Below are 25921 nucleotides of genomic sequence, written 5' to 3' on the forward strand. Positions count from 1 at the left end.
TCAATGATGATGGTAATAATGATATGTGAAGGAGTTAAAAATCTTGGTATTTGCCTCAAAAATACATTCAGTGTAATCACCAGCTCCAGCCTTGAACAATCTCAAAGACCCCGGATGGAGGCCTAGGACATGGGATAATGGATGATGAGGACATTGGGAGTACTGGCTCCAGTGAAAGTTGATAAGAACCCATAAAAGTGACATGAAGAGAACTAACTAGCTTTGTCAGAAGATTTATATTTACTCAGGAAAATATCAATCTTGTGTTTCTATCCTATAACCAGATCAAACGTTTTTTCATGTATAAATGTATGCCAGAATTAAACGAGCACAGTTCAGTATACATCTTGACATTGGCATGTCTGTGTCTTGATTACTGATCTCCTGGTTAACCAGCATCTTATCTCACTGATATCTGAAGGGACTTGATAAAAGAGAGGTAAAATTACCCTAACAAGACCCTGTAGTAAGTCACCAATGTATCTCAAGAAAATGAGGATTGCTCAATTTATTTATAAGTTTTAAATATTTCAATTGAGGGTAGGACATTCCTATCATCTGCAGTTATTTTTGCTTTTGTACTGTACTACAGGAAGATCTGACATATGACAATGTCTGATTTGGCAAGTGACAATGAATGATTCCATAAAACTTCAAACCCAACACTGGCTCATAGAGAAAGCTACTAGAACAACAAAATTAAAATGGTGGAGAAGACAAAACTACTAATCATTTTATTTTTTCGAAAGAAATGCAAACATGCGTTTGAATATTGCTTTAATATATAATTTGGGTGTACGGTTTTCAGGTAAAAGGTGTGCTCGATAGCAGAACCTTTGCGCATCAGTGTGGCTGGAGCCTCACATCCCTTCTGTGCTGTTGAGAGACCCTACTCCTTTCATTCCAAGTCTTGCATTTGAATATTCGCATGAATATCGCATGTTAAAATGCAAGTACAAATGCATATAAACATTGTATTTATGCATGCATTTGATATTCCTTTAAACTTAAATGTTCAACTGAATATAAGTTTACAAGTGCATTGAAGCGTGTCAGAAGCGCTAAAAATGGAATAAGCATTCAAAACTGCAAATATATATACTCTCATTTGGTACAATGGTTTTTGTTTTTACATCTGTGAGAAGACACTTCACTTGCATTAAAAACACATAATAGAGAATTTTAAACACCAGTGGGTATATAGCCTAAAGCATTCCATCTGTGGCTACTTGAATGTCTATTTCCTCCCTCACACGACACTAGCCATGCCACAAACAGCTCTGTGATCACTAATCCAGATGGACAAGCCGATTCAGGCTAGTCAAATTTTCAGAGATTTGTTGCTGGAGAAAATAAACCTTGGTCTTGTAGGCACTGTCCTATCCTGGTTTTCATCCTACCTATCTAAATCGCTCATTCAGTGTTAATTTCTCTGGCTCCATCTCGGCTCTGTTTCCTTTATCCGTTGGAGTACCACAAGGCTCAGTCCTAGGTCCTCTGCTATTCTCCATCTACACCACTTTTCTTGGAACACTTATAAGCTCCTTTGGATTTCAGTGTCATCTCTATGCGGATGATACACAAATCTATCTATCCTCTCCTGATCTCTCACCATCTATGTTGTCTCAGTTACTGATTGTCTTTCTGCCATTTCATCTTGGATGTCTTCTCGCCAACTCAAGCTCAATCTTTAAAAAACTGAATTAATAATATTCCCACCCAAAAACAGAAGCTTCCTGCCTGACATTTCTTTTTCTGTTGATAACATGACCATAAGTCCCACCCTGCAAACTCGCTGCCTAGGTGTAATCCTTGACTCACAACTATCCATTGTTCCCTACATCAACTCTATATTTACATCATGCTGCATACATCTAAAAAACATTTCCAGAATACGTAAATCTCCCACAAGACACAGCAAAAACTTTAATTCATGCACTCATCTCCCGCATCGACTATTGTAATTCCCTCCTTACTTGCATTCCCAAAATCATACTTGAACCCCTACAATCTATTTTGGATTCAGAAGCTAGATTGATTTTCCTTGCAAACTATTCTTCCTCTGCTGAGCCACTCTGTCGGTCTCTACATTGGTTGCCTGCTTTTCAACGAGTCCAATATAACATTTTTCTACTAACATACAAGGCTGCCAACAAAACTACACCGACATACATACATAGAGTAGGTCACTAGTCTCAAAATATCTCCCAACTCTACGCCTCCGTTCTGCACAAGATCTGCGTCTCTCTTCCACTATCATCACATCCTCCCATTCCCGGTTACAGGACTTTTTTTTAGTGCTGCACCCACTTTGTGGAATTCCCTCCCTCACACAATAAGACTTTCCTCTAGTCTTCAAACCTTCAAGCATTCTCTGAAAATCCAATTCTTCAGACAAGCTTTTGATATGCCTCAACCAGCATCTTAATCTCCCTAGGTTACCCTATTACCACCCTCTACACAGCGAACACAAGACAACCACCCTCTGACCAACATTGCTGTGTGACTGATCACACAGTCCACTCAATACTTAAAACCTTTGCATTCTAGCTGGGCCAATGTGCAATTTGATGTAGCAGTTACCCTTGTGTTTCAAATTCCCATTGTTCCATAGATTGTAAGCTTGCCAGCAGGGCCCTCTTACCTCTCTGTCTGTATGTGTTACCCAGTATTGTTTTATTAAGGTTTGTTCCCAATTGTAAAGCGCTACAGAATTTGCTGGCGCTATATAAATAAATGTTGAATGATGATGATTAAACAACAAATCCAATTTGAAATCAGCAAATATGCAACTGATAAATAGAGCAACCCTGTTCCCAATTGCAAAGAAGCAGTGACCAGCGATATTCTTTTGTTGGTCACAACAGCTTTACTTTTATTTGCCAAGGCGCACAAATCATCAACCAAGGCAGATAAGTCCTACAGCCTTAATGAGACTAGCCCCCTTTCCTTCCTTCCCATAGATGTCAGTGCTGGTCCTGGCTTTACAAGATGGCACAGTGTAAAGCACAGTAAATTAATATAAATGAATTACTGTTCCTTACACAGTGTGTACCCTCACTCCCTCCCAGAGACTACCCAGTTCTGCTCTGTAAAGTGCTGTGGCTCTTTGTGATCCCCAGACCAGGCTAATTAATGAGACTGGAAATGAAGAATCCAGGATCCCTAAAACATGATACCAAAACAGTATATATATATACACACACACGCTACAAATGACTGGATCAGCGTGATCAAAGAGTTTTCTCACACTAGCCATTGGTGATTGGCTGCTGGCGAGGGGTAGTTAGCGCTTAGTGTGTAGGTAGATTGATTGTTTATGGTGATTTTGGAGTTTCTTCTCCTATTTGGAGTATGACAGACCAAGAACAACAGGATTGATATTTAATTAAATAAAAATAATTGATCATTTTATTAAAGTTTAGGTTAAAAGTGTGTTCTATTTACTTTTGGCATAATTGGCAGGGAGGGGTCTTGCTGCAACCACTAAGGTGGCGCAGTTGCCATTACTGCGGTCCAATCTTGTTAGCTACCCTGGCTTTCCAGCATGGGCCTGGAATCCTTGGAGATATCCACTATAGCAGGAGGATGACATGCTGGGGCTTGTTGATGATTTGGGGGTAGGAAAGAATGGGTGGGTTACCAGCTTAGCCACTCATTTATTCATTCATTTCTATGGGGAGACGTATGTGGGGTTAGACGTGTGTGATTTCTGCACTAAGTGGGATTTTCTCACAAAGTGGACGAAAATGCACAGTTAGACAACACAGTTGGCCAAACATTGGACTACATTTGACTTGATTTAACTCCCAGCAATAAGCAACATCTGCCACAGCCTATTTCTGCACTACTTGTCTATTTATATGGAATACTGCTAAGAGGTAATTCTTAAAATACCCTTGCTTTTTGCTTTTACCCCTTTTATCACAATGTTTCACAAATTGCTTTTCTTAGTCTCCTTTCATGGCATGATCTTTAGGACTGTGTCATCTTTCACCCCTCCACCAACACACAAATTTGTTCATATTGCACCTGCATTACTCCACTCACCTCTATTTAACACCCATGAACTGTTGTCCTATTTATTATCTCTAACAAGTACAGCCTCCACCTGTGGCCAGAAAATAAAAGGCCACACATCTTACAATCCCCTTGCCTATCTTTCGCTCACTCTGCTTCTATTAGCTGGTGATATATCACCTAATCCAGGTCCCCCACACTCCTCACACACACATACATCAGAACACTACCGTTCTATAGCAAACCTCAAACACATCACCTGTCTCCCCTCTCTTCCCAAGTCCTTTAAATGTGCCCTTTGGAATGCACGCTCTGTTTGTAACAAACTTACCTCCGTTCATGATCTCTTCCTCTCAAAAAACCTCAACCTTCTGGCAATAACAGAAACATGGCTTATGCAATCAGACACTGCCTCACCTGCAGCACTTTCACATGGTGGCCTCCATCTCACCCACACCTCCAGACCTGAAGGCAGACAAGGAGGTGGGGTTGGACTACTTCTCTCCCCACAGTGCACATACACAGTTCTACCAAATGTCCCATCACTCACGTTCACATCTTTTGAAGTACATGCTATTCGCATTTTTAATCCATTCTCCCTACGTGTTGCGGTGATCTATCGTCCCCCTGGAGCACACCAACAATTTATTGAGGATTTCTCTGCATGGCTCCCTCACTTCTTATCTTCAGACATCCCCACCATCATCATGGGTGACTTCAACATCCCCATTGATAACCCACCTTCCAAAGCTGCTTCCAAACTACTCTCTCTAACATCCTCACTTGACCTCTCCCAGTGGATTGAATCATCTACTCATAAGGATGGCCACTGCCTTGATCTTGTTTTCTCTAGACTATGCTCAGTTTCTAATTTTATTAATACACCCTTCCCCCTCTCGGATCATCACCTTATCAGCTACACTCTCACCCCCACTGCTCTAACCTCTCTACTGTCTGACTCAACCAAGCCTCCTCATACTCGTAGAAATCTGAATTCTATTAATCTTCAACAATTTTCCACCTCTCTCCAACACCTTCTCTCCCCTATCTCTACATTCTCATCCCCTGAGATGGCAGTACCTCATTTTCACCTAACCTTAGCAACGGCCCTTGATCAAGTGACTCCAGCGACACTTCATACTACACGTCGACTTCGATGTCAACCGTGGCACACCAAAGCAACACGAAATCTTCAAAAACTGTCCCGTAAAGCAGAACGTCACTGGCGTAAATCTCGAAGCTCTAATGACTTCTTCACATATACTTCTGTCTACCACTCCTATCGAAATGCTCTGGACACTGCAAAACAAACATACTTTCAATCTCTTATCTATGCTCAGGCTTCTAACCCCAAACGCCTTTTCAATACATTTAATCATCTTCTCAATCCTCCCACCCCGAACCCTCCATCTACTATCAGTGCTCAGGATCTTGCTTCCTACTTCAAGGACAAGATTGACAAGATCAGACTAGAAATGGTATCCTCTTCCTCAACAAGCCATCAGCTCATTTCCTTCCCACTACCCTCTGACACCCTTTCTTCATTTGACCCCACAAATGAAGAGGAAATTTCTACGCTCTTCTTATCTTCCTACTCTACCTCCTGTCCTCTTGATCCTATTCCCTCGCAAATTGGTAGATCCCTGTCTTCTGTGCTCATTTCACCTCTAACTCAAATCTGTAATCTCTCACTCTCTACTGGCATCTTTCCATCACTATACAAGCATGCAGTGATTACTCCTATTCTAAAAAAACAAAACTCCGACCCAAACTCTCTCTCAAATTACCGTCCCATCTCTCAGCTCCCTTGCCCCTCCAAGCTTCTAGAGAGACTTGCCTACACTCGCCTCACACGCTTTCTTTCCGCAAACAACCTGTTGGATCCTCTTCAGTCTGGCTTTCGTTCTCAACACTCCACAGAGACTGCGCTGACCAAGGTTGTTAATGATCTGATCACTGCTAAGACTGAACGCCATTACTCTCTCCTAATTCTCCTTGATCTCTCGGCTGCATTTGACACCGTTGACCACTCTCTTCTCATACAAACACTGCAATCCCTAGGTCTTCAAGACACAGTTCTATCCTGGTTCTCATCTTACCTCTCTAATCGCTCTTTCACTGTTAATTTCTCTGGAGCCACCTCTGCTCCGCTTCCCCTATCAGTTGGAGTACCACAAGGCTCGGTGCTAGGTCCTCTGCTGTTCTCTATCTATACCGCTTCTCTTGGAAATCTAATAAGTTCCTTTGGCTTTCAGTATCATCTCTATGCGGATGATACCCAAATCTATCTATCCTCTCCTGATATCTCGACATCTGTGTTGTCCCGTGTAACTGACTGTCTTTCTGCCATTTCATCTTGGATGGCCTCTCGTCAACTCAAACTTAATCTTTCTAAAACAGAGTTAATAATATTCCCACCCGCCAACAAGAGCATACCTGACATTTCTATCTCTGTTGATAACATGACCATAAATCCCACCCCACAAGCTCGCTGCCTAGGTGTAATCCTTGATTCACGCCTATCCTTTGTTCCCCACATTGACTCTATATCTAAATCATGTTACATACATCTAAAGAACATTTCCAGAATCCGCACATATCTCACACAAGACACTGCTAAAACCTTAATTCATGCACTAATCATCTCCCGCATTGACTATTGCAATTCCCTCCTTACTGGTCTTCCCAAAAACAGACTCAAACCCCTAAAATCTATTTTACATGCTTCGGCAAGACTGATTTTCCTTGCAAATAGCTATTCCTCTGTTGAATCACTCTGTATGTCTCTACACTGGCTGCCTGTCTTCTACCGAATCCAATATAAAATACTTTTACTAACCTACAAGGCCATCAACAAAGCTGCACCAACATACATCTCCTCTCTTGTCTCAAAATATCTCCCAACTCGGCAACTCCGTTCTGCAAAAGATCTGCGTCTCTCATCCACCCTCATTACATCCTCCCATTCCCGGTTACAGGACTTTTTTCGGGCTGCACCCACTCTATGGAACTCTCTCCCTCGCACAATAAGACTCTCCTCTGTTCTACAAACTTTCAAGCGTTCTCTGAAAACCTACCTATTCAGACAAGCGTATAATATTCCTCAACCACCATCTTAACCTCACTACCTTTAGCCTGTTACACAATTTCACACAAGACAACTACCCCCGGAATAACATTGTTGTGTGACAGGATCATTTAGCTTATGAGTCACCCTACCTTTGCAGTCTGGCTGGGCCAAGATGCAAAATGTATACTTAACCTCATGTGTCAATCTCCCATTGTCCCATAGATTGTAAGCTTGCGAGCAGGGCCTTCTCACCTCTTTGTCTGTTTTACCCAGTTTGTTTATTAGTTTATTACGTTTGTCCCCAATTGTAAAGCGCTACGGAATATGTTGGCGCTATATAAATAAATGATGATGATGATGATGATGATTTACACAGTGAACAAAGTATGTTTTTCCCCCAATTTCAAATCCAATCGATCTGGGACGTTTTCAGCAAAGTCACACTGCACCAAAAATAATACATGGGACTAAAACCCTACTCACCAACAAAATCAGATGAACGCATAGGTCAAGATCACTATCCCCACAAAATGAACACAAGGTACAGGAGGGAAACACGAGGACATGCACTAAAACTGGAGGGAAGTAGGTACAGAGGAAATGTGAGAAAAAAACAAAACACTTCACAGAAAGGGTTGTGGATAAGTGGAAAAGCCTCCTATCAGAGGTGGTAGAGGTAATTGCTCTAATACAGGTGAGCAATTTAAACATGCTTGGGATAGACTTAAGGATATTGTTAAAAAAAAATAAGGATTAAATAGGGTTGGAGGTTACCATAGGTTACAATATGGGCAGACTAGATGGGCCAAGCAGGTCTTATCTGCCGTCAATTCTATGTTTCATTTCAAGTTTTATGCTGCAAGTTGAGCCATCCCCACCCTTTCTAAAACTGGCGACACAAACAGTTGCAGGAGATGAAGATTGGCAAGAAAAAGGTGCTGATCCTAGTCAAACATCACACTATAAAAAAAAAAAATACAGGTTATACACCATGGCATCTGGCACCATGGATTATAAATCGCCATACACAGGTCACGCATGATGAGGTACTTCCACATTACTGGCTTCATTTCCATGCATTGTACTCTACAACAGATGATTTAAGAGGACACAAGAGACTGAAAATGGTTTCAAACTCAAAACACTATTGCAATAAATAAATTAAAACACAGACTTGGGACAAGGCATACTTTCTTTTTCATATAACTGTACATGTTCCAGATTCTTCTTACAGTTTGCTGGAACTACTGTTGCAATTACCATCTACAGAGAATTACAATACGCTCTAATGGTTGGTGAAATCTAGGGATGTGCACCGGCCACTTTTGGTGTCTCGTGTTTTGGATTCGGATTTGCTTGAGGTTTTGGGTTTGGATTTGTTTCGCAAAACACCTGACGAAAGGTTTTGGTTCGGATTTAAGGTTTTGGATTCGGATTTATTTTGAAAAAAACATAAAAAGTGTTAAAATCAAGTTTTTTGGTTTATTTTCACTCCTACGCTATTATTAACCTCAATAACATTCAATAACAATCATTTCCACTAATTCCCAGTCTATTCTGCAGAATCAGTGAACTTTGTAATATTGCAGTACCAATGGACTTATACTGCAGGATTGTTTTTGGATATTTTTTTTTAATTTCTTTTTTTTATAATTTTTTTTTTTTTTATAACTTTTTTTAAAAATTTTCGTGCTGTGCTGGGCTGGGCTGGGCTGTGTCCTTCTAAGGGCATTGTTATTTCCCCAGCACAGCACAGCACGAGATATAGCAGGACAGAGGACCACCTAACACAACCTCCCTCTACCCTGATCAATGCCCGAGTGAAGATGGCGGCGGCTAGCGGGGAATTTATAGGATCCAAGTATCGCGAGATCCGACAGCGGGATTATGACTCAGAGCCTCGGTTTCAGTTTTGCATTTGGCGGGAATACCCGGATCTGTCTCGGATCCGGCTCGGATCGGCAACGTTCGGGTGGGCTCGGATTTCAGATATCCGAGCCCGCTCATCTCTAGTGAAAACAGGTAACAAATTAAGAAATAGATATGAAGTCAATGAAAATGTGCCAAATAATTGTGAAATTCTGTTAATGATGCACCATCCAAAGCTGTTAAGGCTAATACGTAATGACAAGTATTGTCCAAAATAATTATTTAGTCTTAAAGTGAACCTGTCACCTACACATAGTGGAGAAAGCCATACTGTGGTTTGAGCCATGAATTATAACACATCAATCCTTTGGTCCATACTGAACGATAGGCTGCATTCCCCCATGATCTCTGATTTACACCACACAATGGTAGCGTTCTAACGGGTTTAGACGACAAGTGAACATTTAATAGGAAAGGAGACAACCATTCACAACATGAAATATTCTTTTTAAATGTAACATAAGTACATTATATATAAGAATACCTAAACATCCAGTTTGGAGCCATAAAACGTTCTGACACATTTTAATTTAGAATCACAATGAGAATGTTGGGTGCTTTGAAAATCTTAACAGACACAGCATCAAAGTTCAGAATTTTAAAGTCTGAAATAAAAGAAAACCCTGAGAGGGAACAAACATCAATATCCGCACTAAACACTGCAAAGGAGAAGCATTTTTTGTAATAGTAAAGTGAAAATGTCAGATTTAGCCATTAGCTGGCAGGACTTACATTTCATGGCATTTAAGTGTCTTTTTTTCCCTAAAAGATTTGGTCCTTTATCAGGAAAAAGAGATAACTGCACTTAAAATGTCACTTTTACATATACCTAATATCCTCAGGATTGTTATTGTGCAGAATTTATTAAGAGATGTGGTAAAAATGCAGTATTGATAAGCAGTTCTAGAACAAGTATGCTGCCTGCTTAATGTTCCAAGAGACTTTCTACTGATAAAATGAGGAAGTACTTGTACTTATAAAAGCTTTACGAGCATAGAGCACAGTCACCCTGGCAAACTCCTATCCAGCTATCTCTTAAAAGTGTAATATGAAACAATAGCATTGTTATAATTATAGTTTATTTATATAGTGCTGATCATATTACACAGTGATGTACAAAAAATACGTCGTCATTCACATCAGTCCCTGCCCATTGGAGCTTCATCTAAATTACATGCATATGTCCATTTTGTCAGCATTGGATTACTGAACCTCCTTAATATTCTGGTTCTATAGAAGACTTTCCCTTTGTGCTCCACAGGCACTCTTCTGGTTGTCCAGCAGCTTAAAGTAGCTGTGTGTCTGTTTGGTTTTTTTTCTGCGTTTATTTTTTTTTTTCGTGTCATGTATCAATGGTAATTTGAATTTAAATCTCGCTATATATAAAATAAGCTTACCTTAGTCTATGTGATGTCCAATCCAGCTGACTTAGTTAACAAAATAAATCCGTCACCATTTACAGTTCACATTTGCTCAGTGGCAGCTCCAACTGACTGTGACCAGCACTCCCTTGTATATCCAAGCTGAGTGACATCACAAAACTGCTTTATGATCTAAGCCAGTCACATGATCAGCCCAGGTACAGGTGCTGAATCTCAACCTAACTGCATTTTGTAGCTGAATAGACGGAAATTAAAAATCGGCTTATAACATTTTAAAGAACACCAATACATTTTTTCTAAACACCTTTGAAGACCAAATACACATCACCACAAGGCAACATTCCATACAAAATTTTGATGAAACATCAGGTGCTGATAGTCCAGTCATGTATATATCTGAAAATGAATGGAAGGCAGGTTTGAAAATAAAGTAGTAATACTTCCCAGTATGGTCATTGTATATCAACAGGATGATATAGAGATTATGGGACTTCATGTAACAGTGCATGAATCAATGGCAAACATATCAAGGCTTATATGTTTACGAGACATCCGGCAATGGCTGGCGCCTAGGGAGCGTAGGAGAAATATTTGAAAGAATAAGAGGAGCTGTTTAAGAAAAATTAAAAAGGACGCTATTTTGGTACAAAGGCTCTTATTGCCATAAGATACCTTACAGGAGACCATTCGAGTTTGAAAGCAGAAATTGTTGAATTCAAAATCCTGGTCCCAAATTTGGAAAGGAACGGATAGTGATTGTGAGTGATGCATTGGATTAATCTGCTGTTATTAAATGGAACAGGATTTTTGATTGTGACTAGATAAACTGTGGCAGAGGAAAGATGATCAGCAAAGAAATGAAACAGATGCCTGCATTACTCTTGTAACGAGTGCATAAGTGGCCTTGTTTAAATATTTGAATATCTCTTGATAACTGAACACTTCACACATTAAATATTTATTAGAAAGTTTTATAGTCTTCTAGGGAATCTAATCTTTTACTGTCAATATAGAAATATTGAACGTTTCAGGAGTGACCTAAATTAGCTATTTTTTGTTTTTATTTTACCTTCCAATACTGAACTTTCCTTCTGCTATAATAGCAGTAGTGATTCATAAGCTTAGAAATTAAATTAAATACAAATTTCATAATGAAATAAACATGCTTGGAGCACAGTTCCTTCAAGGATAGTGAGAGAATGGTCTAGAAGTCAGAATTATGGTATTGGTTCAACTTTAAATGCTTTCTAACTAATTTGATATCTAACACTGTCCATGCAAAGAGTACATCAAGTTAAAACTTGAGTAGTGTTCCTTTACAATACTTTAGGAGTATGGCTTGAAGGAGGTTAAAATATGGACCCACGCAAAACTGAACTCCTCTCATATACTAGGTCCCCATTGAAGAACAAGTCATGCTACAAAGATTATGGTAGTTTTCATGACAGCTGGGGGCCTCACAAACATCCTGGAGGGGGCACAAGTGTAACGCTCCGGTCCCACAGATAGTACCCGTCTCGTTACCTGCAGTCCATTCATCTGGAAACTGCCATGTCCCAGCATCAGACATTCTCCAGTTCATTCATTCATTCATTCAGCTATATTCAGATCTGTGTAGGTGCAAGCCTATTGCACTTCAGGGCCTCCTCCTCCTTTTTCATTGGCTAAGCACTTCTGGAGCACTATTTAAACCTCCTGGATTCACCTGTCTCATGCCTGTTCTTCAAGCTCACTTCCTGTAGCCTGTGGTTCTGGTTCCTGTTCTCCTTGTGGTTTGCCTGTGTTCCAGTCTGCTCTCAGTTCGTGGTCTGTGCTAAACCATCGCTGTTCCAGTACCTCTCTTACCATCTCCAGTGTACTTCATCATGACAGCTCTGGTGCCCTCTCATTGCTACCACTCAGAGCCGCTATTACACCTGTGACTCCTCAGCTGCTATCACGAGTTACCTCCGCTACTCCAGCCTGCTCTCAGTCTCTGGTCGTGTTAAACTATCGCTGCTCCAGTACCTCTATTACCATCTCCAGTGTACTCTATTGTGACAGCTCCAGTTCTCTCATCACTACCGTTCAGAGCTGCCATTTCATCTGGAACTCATCAGCTGTTACTACAAGTTACCTCCACAACTCCAGTCAGCCTTCAGCCTCTGGCTGTGTTGAACTATTGCTGCTCCAGTACCATCTCCAGAGTACTTCATAGTGACAGCCTCCGTCCTCTCGTTGTATACCACAGAGCACCTATTCTCCTAGTGACTCATTGGCTGCTGACCATCAGCCTATATTATTGTTGTGCCTGTATTTATACCACTCGTCTGTGGACTCCATCGTCTTCATCCACTTCACCTGGCTCCCCCACATCGTTCTGCTGTACACTCACTCACGGGACCGCGACCTGCAGATTTGGTGCAGCTAAGACCATACCTCCTTGCGGGGGTTCCTGGTGAAAACCACCTGTCTGTTAGACTCCGCGCCCGTGGGTGGGCCTAGCCATGTTCAGCAGAGCCTAGGGATCAATTTCCTGTAAGCCAACCGTGACAACAAGCTTCCATTTCAACAGCACTGGCACTATATTCTGTGTACTGAATTTAGGACACAGAGCAATTATTATCAATAGGTACTAAGTGGGGGGTGGGATGGGGGTAGTGATCATGTACAAAAGGAAAGACATTCACGATGTGCAGTGAATGCAAGTATTTACATTTAAAAAAACCTTTTAGTCTATTTTTGGAAGAATTATGTTTTTCAAAGCCAGTCTAGGCTATTACACCAATTTCTCATTTGGAACATGCATAGTATTTGTATTTGTCGGACAGATTCTTTCATTTTAAAGAAAGAAAAAAACTGCTTTAATGATTTATTTTCCTCAAAGCTGAATTCCGAAAGTTTTAAATTCTTTCCCCCATCCCTTATTAGTAACACTTAAGAGTGAAATTACCTTATTTATGTTCATTAATCCCCACATACAAAACTCTGATTTAAAAGCAAATTCTTTAATCCCTGACAGAAGCTGTGATATAGTGTCTTTACAGAGAAGATTAGTAAAAACAAGGTTTAGCACAGGGTTTTCCAAACCCTGTCCTTATGGCCCCCTAACAGTGCAGGTTTTCCAGGTGATAAGTGAAATAATACCATCTGTGCATCTGTTACAATTTGTCAGTCAGTAATGAATACATCTGTGCTCTAACAATGAGATATGGAAAACATGCACTGATAGGGGCTCCTGGGGACTGGGTTTGAGAAACCCTGGATTAGCAGATAAAAATTTAACCATTATATAATCCAATAATAGTGCTTACATAGTTAATCTCTTACTTATTAGCTATACAATAATCACCTTGCACCATGCATAAAATATCCTTTTTTATGGACTGAGCAGACCTATAATCAAGACCGTGCTACTGCATCAAACAAAACTACTTTTAGTAGTGATAGGTAATAGAGAGATATAAAACAGCTTGGTGAAAATCATGGCCTTTCCAGAATTTTCCCCAGACTCCAATATAAACAAACAGAGATTGCTGAAACAAGGAAGAGGCTGAGCTGTTCAGACTGGTTGGCTTTTGGTGGCTTGCAAGGAGCAGCACAGATACAGGGAGACCAAGATGCCAGAAATACTACAGTAGCGAATCAGATTGAATTAGCTGCACTCGGGACTCCGAATCACTGTACAAAAGAATTCAAATAATGCCGCAAAAAAAGACATCACACTTATGCGATTTCTTTTATAAGCACTGCTCGCTGATGACCCAGGGAGAGAGCAGAGGTCATCCTCTAACTACCAAGAGAGTAAAGCAACGTTTACTTTGGGCATTCCCAGTGTTGTTTTTATTAATTATTATTATTAGATTTAACTGAAACAGTGTTTAAAAATTAAGTTACCCTAAATCAAGGTACATCAGAATCGTAACAAGTATTTTGGCCACATGAGGTACAAAAAGTCCCCTTTCATATGGCATTGAACATAGTTGTTCAATAGAACATAATCTTTAACAATTCACACAGTAACGTGTTTATATATCAGAAGATATCTGGCTGCAATATTAATGAAACAGTCAGCATATGTGTGTGTGGTCTTTTATTAGGATAACTAATCCTAGAAGTGTTGAATCAGACTCCCACACTTCATTTAATGTACATGTTCTTTATTATTACACAGATAGAACAACCATTAATTTTCTAAAAGCAAAAGTCAAGTCTGCACTTGAACTACAACCTTCCAATCACTTAGTGACCTAACGAAAGCTGATATTTTGATATATGATCTCTGAAACGAAACAACTTCTGCTTAGAATTCAGGCTGGTATGCAAATGAACATACACAGGCTTGTCATGTACCCATGTCCCATGTACCATTTGCATATGGACAAAGTATATATTGACATATTTAGGCATACTGTAGGGTTGTATGATTAACCTAGCCAACCAAATTATCTTCATAAGCGATCAAAATTCAATACAATCAGGCCTGAAAATCTAATAAGTCAAGGCATTGCTGACCATGACTAACAAGTTAGAGAAATTATTTCTAGGTTAAGCTGGGTACACACTACAGAAATTTTAACCAACTTTTTATGCCGAGCGATTTTACATGCGATCGATGTTCCGATCGCTCGGTCCATGGACTGCATACACACTAGCCTTGTTTAGGACGATAAAGGGAAGAGCGGACGTCCCTTTAGCGACTTTTTACAGCCATGTTGTCGTGAGCAATGACTGTAATTTCGTACTCACTGTTGTGGATCGGTCGGAAGTTTATACACACTACACAACGGAAACGAGATTGGAACGAAATCGTCCATTTCGACCATCGTGTCACTACACATACTGACCCGACTTTTGAACGAGCGGTCGTATGTCGGCTGATTTAGCCGATTATTGGATGAAAACTGTGTAGTGTGTACCCAGCTTTAGGCACTTGCATTTTATTTATACATTGTATAGTGCTTAGAGAAAATATAAATAAAAACTGAAAAATTATGGTGTCTGCTCCTCCACAACAGATGAGACGTATGGAGGAAACTGTCTTGAGAGACAACATGGTGCTTTTGGGCAAACAGAACCACAGTATAACATGATTGTGCTGGGCGGTAGTGGCGGCGTCATTGCGCACCAGGGGATGGGTCCATGGTGACATAAAGCTTAACGTCCTCCACACTTTCTCTTTGGAAAAATTAGGTAAGTGTGCAACACATTAGACTTGAGATTTGCAACAATGTACCAGGACACATTCACGAGTCACTAGCGTCACACAACATAGAAACAATATATGAGAAGTACTATACAAAAAGGGGAGAAGGCCGTTATATTTTTATTGGAAGACTTTCTAACCTGAAAAATTATCATGGACTGTAGTTAGTGCTGGGAATGTAGGTGTTTGACACAGATTAAATGTTTTTTCCCACAATAACAGTTGCATACAAATTGAGGGGGTTGTGTCCACCTTCCCGCTATCTGCCATTTTCCGACCTTCCCAAACTGTTCATAACAACAGTGATAGCAGGCCAGTCATCAAGCTGTTGTGTTATATATTGTATAATGTGCTCTCTATAGTAAGTTACATGGATATTGTAAGTCAAGGAGTAGCTTTGTGACCATATAAAAGCAGAAGGCTGTAGGCCAAGCGTTATAAAAAAACAAAAAAAAAAACAAAACAATTATTGGAAAGTAAAAGGTTATATTAACTATAAATGAGTTGAGCATGGTATCAAATATAAATAGTTAAGATTAGCGATTATATTTAGTATTATAGTCTGCATTATTATATTTATTTATTTTTCTGGACTACAATTACAATAGTAGTTACTATACTGATCACAAGATCATAACTATAACAGGAAACATAACAGTCATCATTTTGTAGCGGTATAAAATTCTAGCAGATAGATTAAATATGTAAAAACTTTGAGAAATACTAACAAAATCAAACGCATTGCAGGCATTGAATATTTTATTCTATAACATTGCGTCTGGCACTTTTGGAAAAGGGCACAACTTGGATGTCTCCTGTGGATTAGACAATATTTTTGTCTAGGTTTTCTGATGAAAACTCAAATGCAAATGGTACACTATAAATACAGAGCAGTAGAATGCATTTTAGGATGCACCCACCTTTCTCTGTCATCCACTGGGGACACTATACCATGGGGTACAGAGCCTACTTTGGGACATGGGCACTTTAAATAATTCTAACAATTAAATGCTCCTCCATCCCTTACCTCCCCATCCTGCAGGGAAACCAGGTTTTTAGAGTGCCCTTAGGCAGGGTTTTTTTTTATGCTGGGCTGCCTCGGCAGCCTGTTTCTTTTAATTATTGGTCACCTAGAGCTAGCAGCCTTGCTGGGCTGTCTGCAAACTGGAGAGGGGAAGTACCATGTAGGTACAGTCTGTCGCAACCCCACTCCAGGCATGGGATGTCTCCCGGGGGGACGCCATCATTTCAATGCAGGTTGTAGCTGGAGCCCCTGTGCTGCCACCGCACCATCGAGTAAGTAGAGCAGCACCAGACTGCATCAGGAGAACAGCAAGGTAAGTCCTCCTTCTAGGCACCCAGGAAGGTGGATGTTAAAAAGCCTGCAGAGCCAGGGCTTCACTTGGGAAGCAGGGTCAGGTACGGCAGTATCTTCAAGAGCAGATCAGCACTAGACACAGGGAGGGGAGGCTGTCCTCTAGGATGGTGGCTACTGACTTGCTGTGCCTTGGGGGGGGGGGGGGGGGTATAGATTCCTGCACCATATTATTCACCTCCTCCCTGACTCATTTCAGCTGTGTTCTGCAGATCAGTCTAACCCAGTCACTTTGCCAGCAACTACCTGCTGCCTCTTTAACTGCTTTTTCTTATGATGTTGGTTTGAGAGAGCTATATGACTACCGAGCCCTGGCAGCGGTGGGGGAGAGGGGTGCAGGCCCAAGCAGCATAATTGCAATTCCTTGACCGATTTCAGGTGTGTACTGAAGATCAGACACGGTGCCATTAGCTATATTATTCTCTGTTTCTACAACAGCAGGTAATTGCTGCTAGCAAGATTGGAAATGCATTGGGATTGTGTGGTATATCTCTGCACAAATTCTGCTGAGATTTATTGTCTATTGATACCTGGTTCATTTTTCAATATTATGTACTCTGTATCGGCCTTTTTCCTGATGAATAAAGAGGGACTAATGAGTCCTGGGGGGCAGGTGCAGGTCCAGGCAGCATAATTTGCAGTCTCCCCCTGACCGATTTCAGATGTGTACACATTACTTACATACGAGTGGCATTTTCTTCCATTGTTAGTATAACAGAGCAGGAATGGTTATCTCCCAAAACTGTTTTTTGAAGTATTAGACGAATTCATTCAGCTACATGATCCTCTGGAAACTTAGCACTCATGTTCAGGTGGACATACTCAAATTAATGGGGTGTCTATATGGCTCTCGGATGCGCCTCTGGAGCTTAAGATGGCATTAACAGGAGCTGTCCCCTTGCTTTTTAAAATAAAAATTGGGAAATTGGGACAACAGATGCTTGCCCCTAGTGCTGAGAGGCTGTCTCCTTTCACTGTCTGTTCCTGCAAAGCTTCCGATAAGTGTTCCAGAATTAAGAGTGATGCTAAACGCTTTAGCTCAGGGTCTCCTTCTGTTATGGGGATATCCCATACATCATCAAGGATATACAAATACCTCTACTGCAATAGATTTGTAGAATTGTTACTAGTTCCCTCTAGTGGTGACGCTTCCCGCACCCTAAAAGGGTAAAACAGGAAGGAGTCCAGGTGGAGCTGTGGTACTAGACTGACAAAGCTGATCATGGCAGAGATTTGCACAGCTGGCTTTAATCGGTGAGCGCCTTGTGGATGGCACAGCATGGGTCTTCGGCCGAGCAGTTCCACCAGTGGATGACAGAGAAAATGGGATTTTTATATTTGCGTTAAATTCTTTTCTCTTGCGTGGGGGGATACTGAGCGCCCACCCAATTATGCTCTAGTTCTCTTGGGAAGAAGTTTACCAAAGTAAAATGTTTCTTTTTCAGGGATGAAGTTGTTTCTAGTTCTGTCCTGTGGGGCTTGATTAGTAAAAAAAAAACTGATTTCCCTGTATAAAGAGGTATAAGTGGGAGAAGCATTTAATTGCTAGAATTATTTAAAGTGCCCATGTCCTGAAGAAGGCTCTGTACCTCATGGTCCAGTGTCCCCATGGACTCAGAGTTAAGGATTTCACGTAAGTATAAAAAAACAAATCTCATTTTTAAATTACAAGGATCAACTCAGTTCAGGTAAAATGACCCCCAGAAGTGTGACCTGATGAAGCAGATTAGAGATAGGTAGTTGAAATAATAAAATGGAAAAGTACCTATTCCTTTTGCCTCTACTTAGTGTTAATATCAGGAGGGTGACTAATAATATATAATATAATAATATTAAGCAGTGTTATTTCATACATGCGGGCAGCATGATGGAACAGTGGTTAGCAATACTTCCTCACAGCTCTATGGTCACAAGTTCAATTGCCTTATCTCTGTGGAGTTTGTATGTTCTCCCCAGGTTTGCATAGGTTCTCTCTGGGCGCTCCAGGTTCCTTCCACAGTCTAAGAACATACTGGTAGGTTAATTGGGTTCTGACAAAATAGACCCTAGTCTGTGTGTATATAGGTAGGGAATTCAGACTGTAAGCTCCAATGGGGCAGGGATTGCGGTGAATGAATACATAATATCTGTACAGCGCTGCGTAATATGGTGGCACTATATAAATTAATATTATATACATGGGTTAATTTCTCACCACACTCTTCCTGCATCAATTTGCCAGGAAACTTAAATCCCTACTCTGCACTGCTGCCTCATTCCACGATCTAACATTCAGTCTGATGTTTAAGGCTTACCTCCATTGCCCTCTCCAAATAATGACAGGGATATATGCAGCCCTGTCCTCAGTGCAAGACACTGACTCCCATCGTATCTTGATATAGTCTCTGCTGTTGTGAATGTTTATGTGTAGTGCACCAGCTTAATTCTCCTTCTGGTATCTCCTTTTTATCTGAAACCATCTCAACACTTTTCATGTTAGTCAGTGTGAAACATTAATTTCAGATATTGCTATCTGAAATACCCACAGAAGCCATATGCTGTGTATAAATCTGCAGACCTTCTTATTCAAAAGGTATAATTTGAGGATACTAGTCTTTGTCCAAACTGTGAGCTGTTAGACAAGTTTTTAACTAAAGACCTTTGGATACATTTCATTAAGCCTGGCTGACATCCTATACAGGGGCTACATCTACAGATACCTTTGTAGTTAATGCCTCTTAAAACAACTTTTGTATCCTTTTGTTGGTCACAAATCAGAAACGCTGGATACAGACATACACTCATTCACTCTCTGAGCACCATGGGTGAGACAACAGGGCTCTTTCATAGGGCATTCTGGGCTGTGGCAATGATAGGGCATTCTGGGCTGTGGCAATGATAGGGCATTCTGGGCTGTGGTAATGTTTAATCATGATGGAATATAGGATATATAATGGTTAAATATGTTTAAGACTAACAGTATTTAGTGGAAAAGTGCTTCATATGTTTAAGTGATATTGTTACATTGTACTTTGGAATTAGGAGTCTGATTGAGCTCTATTATATGCACAGTGTTCTCCCCAGCAACTATTTCCCGTGTGCTCCACTGAGCTCTTTGAGCCCAACAGAGTCCTATTATAATGAATTAAACCATTGTTTCAACTATTAGAACAGGCACTATGTAAGCACTGCAGCCAGCAGTGTGTATTGGACCACTGACCACTCCTGGCAAGTGTGGGCAATACCCTCCAACATTTTCCCATATTATTGCAAAGTATTACAATTGCCCCTACCTGGCTACTTTTAATGGCACCCGAATGGCATCATGTCTGGGGAGAACACTGAAATTTGTGTTTGATATGGATGTTATTGTGAAATAGTTTGATAATGTGTCAGGATTATGTTATATAAATGGGAATTAGAGCACATGTAGTCTTGGATTCTTCCAAAGGTGCGTAGACAATCCCAATCCCCTACTAGTAGAAAAGGATGTTATGGGATACTACGTGCTGTGAACTTGTAAGTAATGTACTGTAGAATTAATTAATTAATTGTAGAATAGGAGGTACATATGGTGCTTGTTGATTAAGTCTGTTATAGAAATATACGGTTTATCTGGATTTTAGTAAACCTGTATGGTTGAAGTTTAGCAAGAACTGGGCTTGTTGTTTAGCCAATGAAATGCTATATTCCATTACTGTTGAAGCTTTAGTATTAATATTGCTAATACTTGCTATATTAGTTTAATATGGACTGTGTTGTGTAATATGCTTGTTACATGGCTGTGTATAAATGGTTAATGTTGTACTGTACTTGTTTTGTAGATTATTACTGCATTTGTACTGAATCCAAATACCTTGAGTGGTCCGATAGGAATCGTATTGAGATAGACAATAGACAAAATGGGAACCATAATCGTGGGACTATATATTTATATTGGAAATAAGTGTCTATTGTTACTAGGCAATGAGAAGTGGTGTATTTGATGCAATGTATATTAATTGATACGATTAGCATTATTCCCTGTATTATACTGTACTATATCAGTGTAAATTGAACGGAAATTTAAACTGGAAACTACAGTTTGTGAGTGGTAATTAATGGGACTAGTTGCTAAATGGTCATTAACATATTTACCTCACCATTGGGCCCTCAGTGTTAACAGAGAGCAATAAACAGACTCCAGAAATAGCACCCTTTTACAATTACAGTCTGATAAGCTTGGGCAACTGTTAGTAGGATCTATTAACATTAATTTATACAGTGCCAGCACACTCCACAGCACAGGCAGGAGGGCCCTCCTTTAATATAACATTAAGAGCTTGAACAAACTTTAATTTTGTAACAAAAATAAATCAGGAAAAAAGGGGCCGCTGGAGAGTCTGCTGACAGTTTTAATCAAATGTGGCTGGATGCTGGCCTTCAGGCACAAATACAGCAGCCAAGTTCTTAACTATGATCGTTTATGCAGCCATTAGACACACAACGCAATATATATTACAGCGTAACTGAAAGGAACCAGGTAAGTTGTTACTTCAGCAAAGATGTCCCGTAGGTTCTAAGCCTGTTAACCATCTATAGTTCAAAAAGAGAACATTAAGCTGTATGAAATAACTAAACTCAAATATGAATCATAAAGGCACAACACATCGATAAGCCTTAATATACAGAACACAAGTAAGAATCTTACAACTGTCTAGTACTTTTCCTATGCACTGCAAGCAGGGAGAAAGTGTGTCTGCTTCTGTATGAGGTTTCATGCTTTTAGCCACTAATTCTGCAGCCAAGTAACGGACCTCTTGAGCTTTACAAGAAACTCTGTTTTAGAAAATAATAAGCTCTGTTGTTTTTGCTCATTGAAAAGTCTCTCAAAGTATGATCGAGGCTTGTTAGTAAGAGGACTATGTCTTACAGTGAACCATCTCTAATTTGCTGGGTACCATGGCTTCACTGGCCAATTTACCACCACAAATAGCACATTCTGGAGTAGGATTAAAGTCATCATCACACCAAGAAAATCCTTGATCTAAACTGTCCAAATAGACACATTTTTTCCTTCTAATCACACCAGTTTTACTGCAAGTGGGAACTGTATCTTTCTTTTTTACCCTCACCAAAATCGTCATGTTTTCTCTTAAACACAAACTTGTACATATTAAGGTTGAACACAACTGTTGTCTGCTGCTGCTGTTACTGTTGCCGTCTGCAAAAATGGCTCCTCAGCAGGATTCCTCTAAAGGGAGAGGACTACGCTTTAGTAGAGGGAGCCTGAGCATGACAGTCAGAGGTGCCACACCCATGTATGCTCTGTTGAACATGATCTGCACCTGCCCAATATCTGTACCCCATGACCTGTCAGCGACGGCCTGGTTGAAAACCACTGGTCTAGTAGCAAGGAAAAAATTTCCCATGTACACAGCTGTGAGGAAACCACCCTTATATGGGACGGTGGTTTACCCACCGTGGGATTTAACTCACTCGGGCAGACCAGAATATATCCAAAATATGGCTTTATTACGACAGCACAATACTATAAGATGTTCAACATGGTACTAGGTAAATGGTAGCATGTACCCTCCAGCAGTCAGCACTCCAAACTAAAACTCTGTATCCTTCAGAGTCTTATAATCCTGCAGTATTTCCGCTACTGTTCAGCTATACAGTTCCTATGTCGCCCAGTTTGGGATACTGGCTCACACAGACCCTGTCCTGGTAGGGTTTCCTCTTACGGCACCACGATGCTCGGCTCAGAGACCATTGTGCTGGTGTTACATACAGCAGGATCCTCCACATAGAATTAATCCATTGACATTCTGCTCTCTATTTTCCTGGCTGTCTGCACAGGGAGTGGCTTTAAGGTGATCCAATCCTCCAATTTTCAGCAGGGGTCTATCAGTGGACACTTAAAATTATTTAACTGCTAGACATACTGTCTCTGTTACCTTGCTTATACAATGGATTCGCTTGACTGAATTAACCAGTTGGCTGAATACACTTAACTAATGGTTACAATATTACATCAGGGAACAACACTTCATGCTTGCGTGAAATAATATGTTTGACACATTGTATCTGCAGCGTTATACAATCTTAATCTGTGACACATTTTGATACAACATTTATATTGACACATATTAATACATTTTCCAATGCGGTTTCAGCCAGTATAGTACTGTGGAGACACATTGCACATAATCTAGAAATTATAACACAATTACCTCCTAGATTACCTGTTGACCTAAATAACCAATTTGGGCTGACAGCTAGCTAATTTAACACTTAATCAGACATTGTTCGGATTACTAATAGCCCAGACCTATGCCACACCTCATAACAATGAACATTTGAGACAAATGGCAATTACCTTAGCTAACTCAACTACCTTAACTGACAACTTTTACATGTTGTCATGCATATGGCTTTTGCTGTCCTACTATTTTCACACAATATGGCAACAGTATTTATATTTCCAATACATACAATATTGCAGGTAATAAAAGGGCAAAATGTACCTGATGGCATGAAATACTACACATAATACCCAATGCTCGGGTGTATATACTTAGACTGGGCCAAGGATTAAAAAGTCCATTAAACTGTTACAAAGGGGTGACAAATAAAAAGTCCTCAGTCCAGTGGGACCCCGTTTTGTCACAACAATCAATCCACTAAAGTACTATAGGGTTCACGGTTATTTTGTTCTGCATTCTACTAAGTTATGCCCTGTGTGCACTTTTTCACAACAAATTGTACTATGCATATTTCTAATCTTTTTATAATTTGTCCCAACTTAAGCTGGCCAAATATGCAGAGATATTGGGCAAATGTTCTAATATTGCCACAAGTGTGGCCTCAAAATTAGCACATTGCCTAATAATAATCTGATTGACTTTTTGTATGGTATCAATCAGTTATGTTCATAACTATGGTTAGAAAGTGACCGCTATTAGCTTATGTGTGCAGTCATCTTTCGACTGCACCAACAAATCCCTGTGTGATCTTAAAGTCATCTGACCACACAGCCCAAGTGCTGGACAGCAGGACCTTTTCTAATTGGGTCAGCTATCTGTGACCAAACTAATGTGATCATGGTACAAGGGCAATGCAACAGATTCGTCCCATATGTGGCTAATATTACTCAAATTCTCCTTCAGCTTTACTTTATAAAAACAAAAAACATATAATAAAGAATTTCTCCCTGTCCATCATAAACCGCTTAAGTAACTCACACACAGTTTTAAGGCTGTTCCAAAAAGGTGATGACAAAAGCATACTTGTCGACTCTCCAGGAATGTTGCATCTAGGCATAAAGAGCTGAAGAAGTGGAAATGCGTATTATGTAATTTCTTTGCTCTGACATGAATGTCTCTGCCACTGTGCATCAATATATGTATCTGTACAGACAATTTCTGTTATCTAGACTGATGCAAGACAGAGAAGCACAACCCTCATATAGAGGACTGCTTTTGAGCACTTCAATTATTTCACATATTACTATTTTTCTCAGGGACACCCAGCATCTTAGCTACTCAGTAAAATATCAAATAGTAAAACAAATATTATAGCATGGGAAGATTCTATTCGCTATGTAAGGTAGGTGTAATGTGATTTTCCTCACACAGAATATATTACCTTAGAGCAATATAAGTAACAAACTCTTTATCAGTTTGTTACAGTTAATAGTTTTAAGAGAGACAATATCCAGCCGTGTTCTAATGAACACTCAATAAATATAGAAAACAAAATTCATTTTCTTTGTTCTTCTGAACAGCCACAAAGCGACCTTGTACTGAATGCGAGTTGTCATCTTACCTGCTAAGCTCTCCGTAAACACGGTTAGCGTCTGTCCTCCCACACTCTGTAATTGAAAAGGATGTTCCCTGGGAGCTGTCACAAAGGTTGCGGCTGGTTTTCCTCCAATATCCTGAATGTTGGAAAGCTCTTCATTCAGAGTAAAGGACACCTGTAACACAGCAATAGTATTACCAATACTAAATGCATTTGCATTTCGTGCAAATATATCTTTGACATGGTTTAGTTCAAAAGGTAAGACGCATACTGACATGGATAAAATAAACTATCCCAAGTGTACAGAAGTACAGCAGACTAGAATAGACAAAATGAAACAGGGCAAAAACATGATAATTATCGTATAGATAATAATGGGAATAAATAGCATAAACGCTGGTGACCTCATCTTATAGCACACGCCTATAAATGCCAAATATCACATAAGTATATCTGTGATTTCTGTTGGTGACTAAGTCACAGGTACTACTTATATTACTATGGTTTGTTGCCTATGTTCATAATGGACGGAAAAGTTACATTTCATTTAGAGGTTAGTGAAAATAAAAATGTCATTTTTTATCCCTATCCAATTTCACGGACATCTTTAAATCTATCCTTGGACCTGGACAAGAGATTAAGAATCCCCAAATTAATCAATCTTGTTTTTTGACAGAATAATCCAGGAGAGCCAGGCGCTCGCAAAGATCTTGGAGATCAAGAGAAGTGGTAGTGATGGAGAAATACATGCTTTACTCTTGTGCACTTAATATCTATGTAAACATCCATCTTTCCACCGTCCAAAAGGTCAAAAAAATAAAAAATAAAATAATAAAAAAAAAAAGACACCCTGTTCACTCAGAACCACAGGTGAGTGTATTATCTTCATATGCAGCCCCCACAGGCTCAGGCTGTGCTTTCCCAAAAACTGATGTAGTTCTCTAGTTATAGCAGAACAATAGATTTTGGCGTGCTGAGATGCATAGCTTGAGAATCACAATTAGATTACCTCGGCAGAACTCATAACGAGAGAAGAAACAGCTATTTAAATACAAAAGTTTTTGAGAGAGATGAACAGAATATAATTCACCACATCATGATCATAAACAGAAGAGCTCCAAGTTTAAAACAAAACTTATGTTGCCATAAATCGAAAAATAATAGTTATTGGACTGTTGGGTTCAACAACTGTT

General features: G+C 39.9%; 1 protein-coding gene across 1 annotated transcript in view; it reads right to left on the bottom strand.

Moving 5' to 3' along the window:
- GTF2F2 (general transcription factor IIF subunit 2) overlaps positions 1–25921 on the bottom strand; it is a 171777-nt gene that overhangs the window by 121367 nt on the left and 24489 nt on the right. Inside the window, exon 4 of the mRNA XM_075199735.1 lies at positions 24753–24903. Within this exon, the coding sequence (XP_075055836.1) occupies positions 24753–24903 (151 nt within the window). The remainder of the gene's footprint in view (positions 1–24752; positions 24904–25921) is intronic.

Source organism: Mixophyes fleayi, chromosome 2 (assembly GCF_038048845.1).
Source record: "Mixophyes fleayi isolate aMixFle1 chromosome 2, aMixFle1.hap1, whole genome shotgun sequence".
In the NCBI taxonomy this organism is placed as follows: Eukaryota; Metazoa; Chordata; class Amphibia; order Anura; family Limnodynastidae; genus Mixophyes; species Mixophyes fleayi.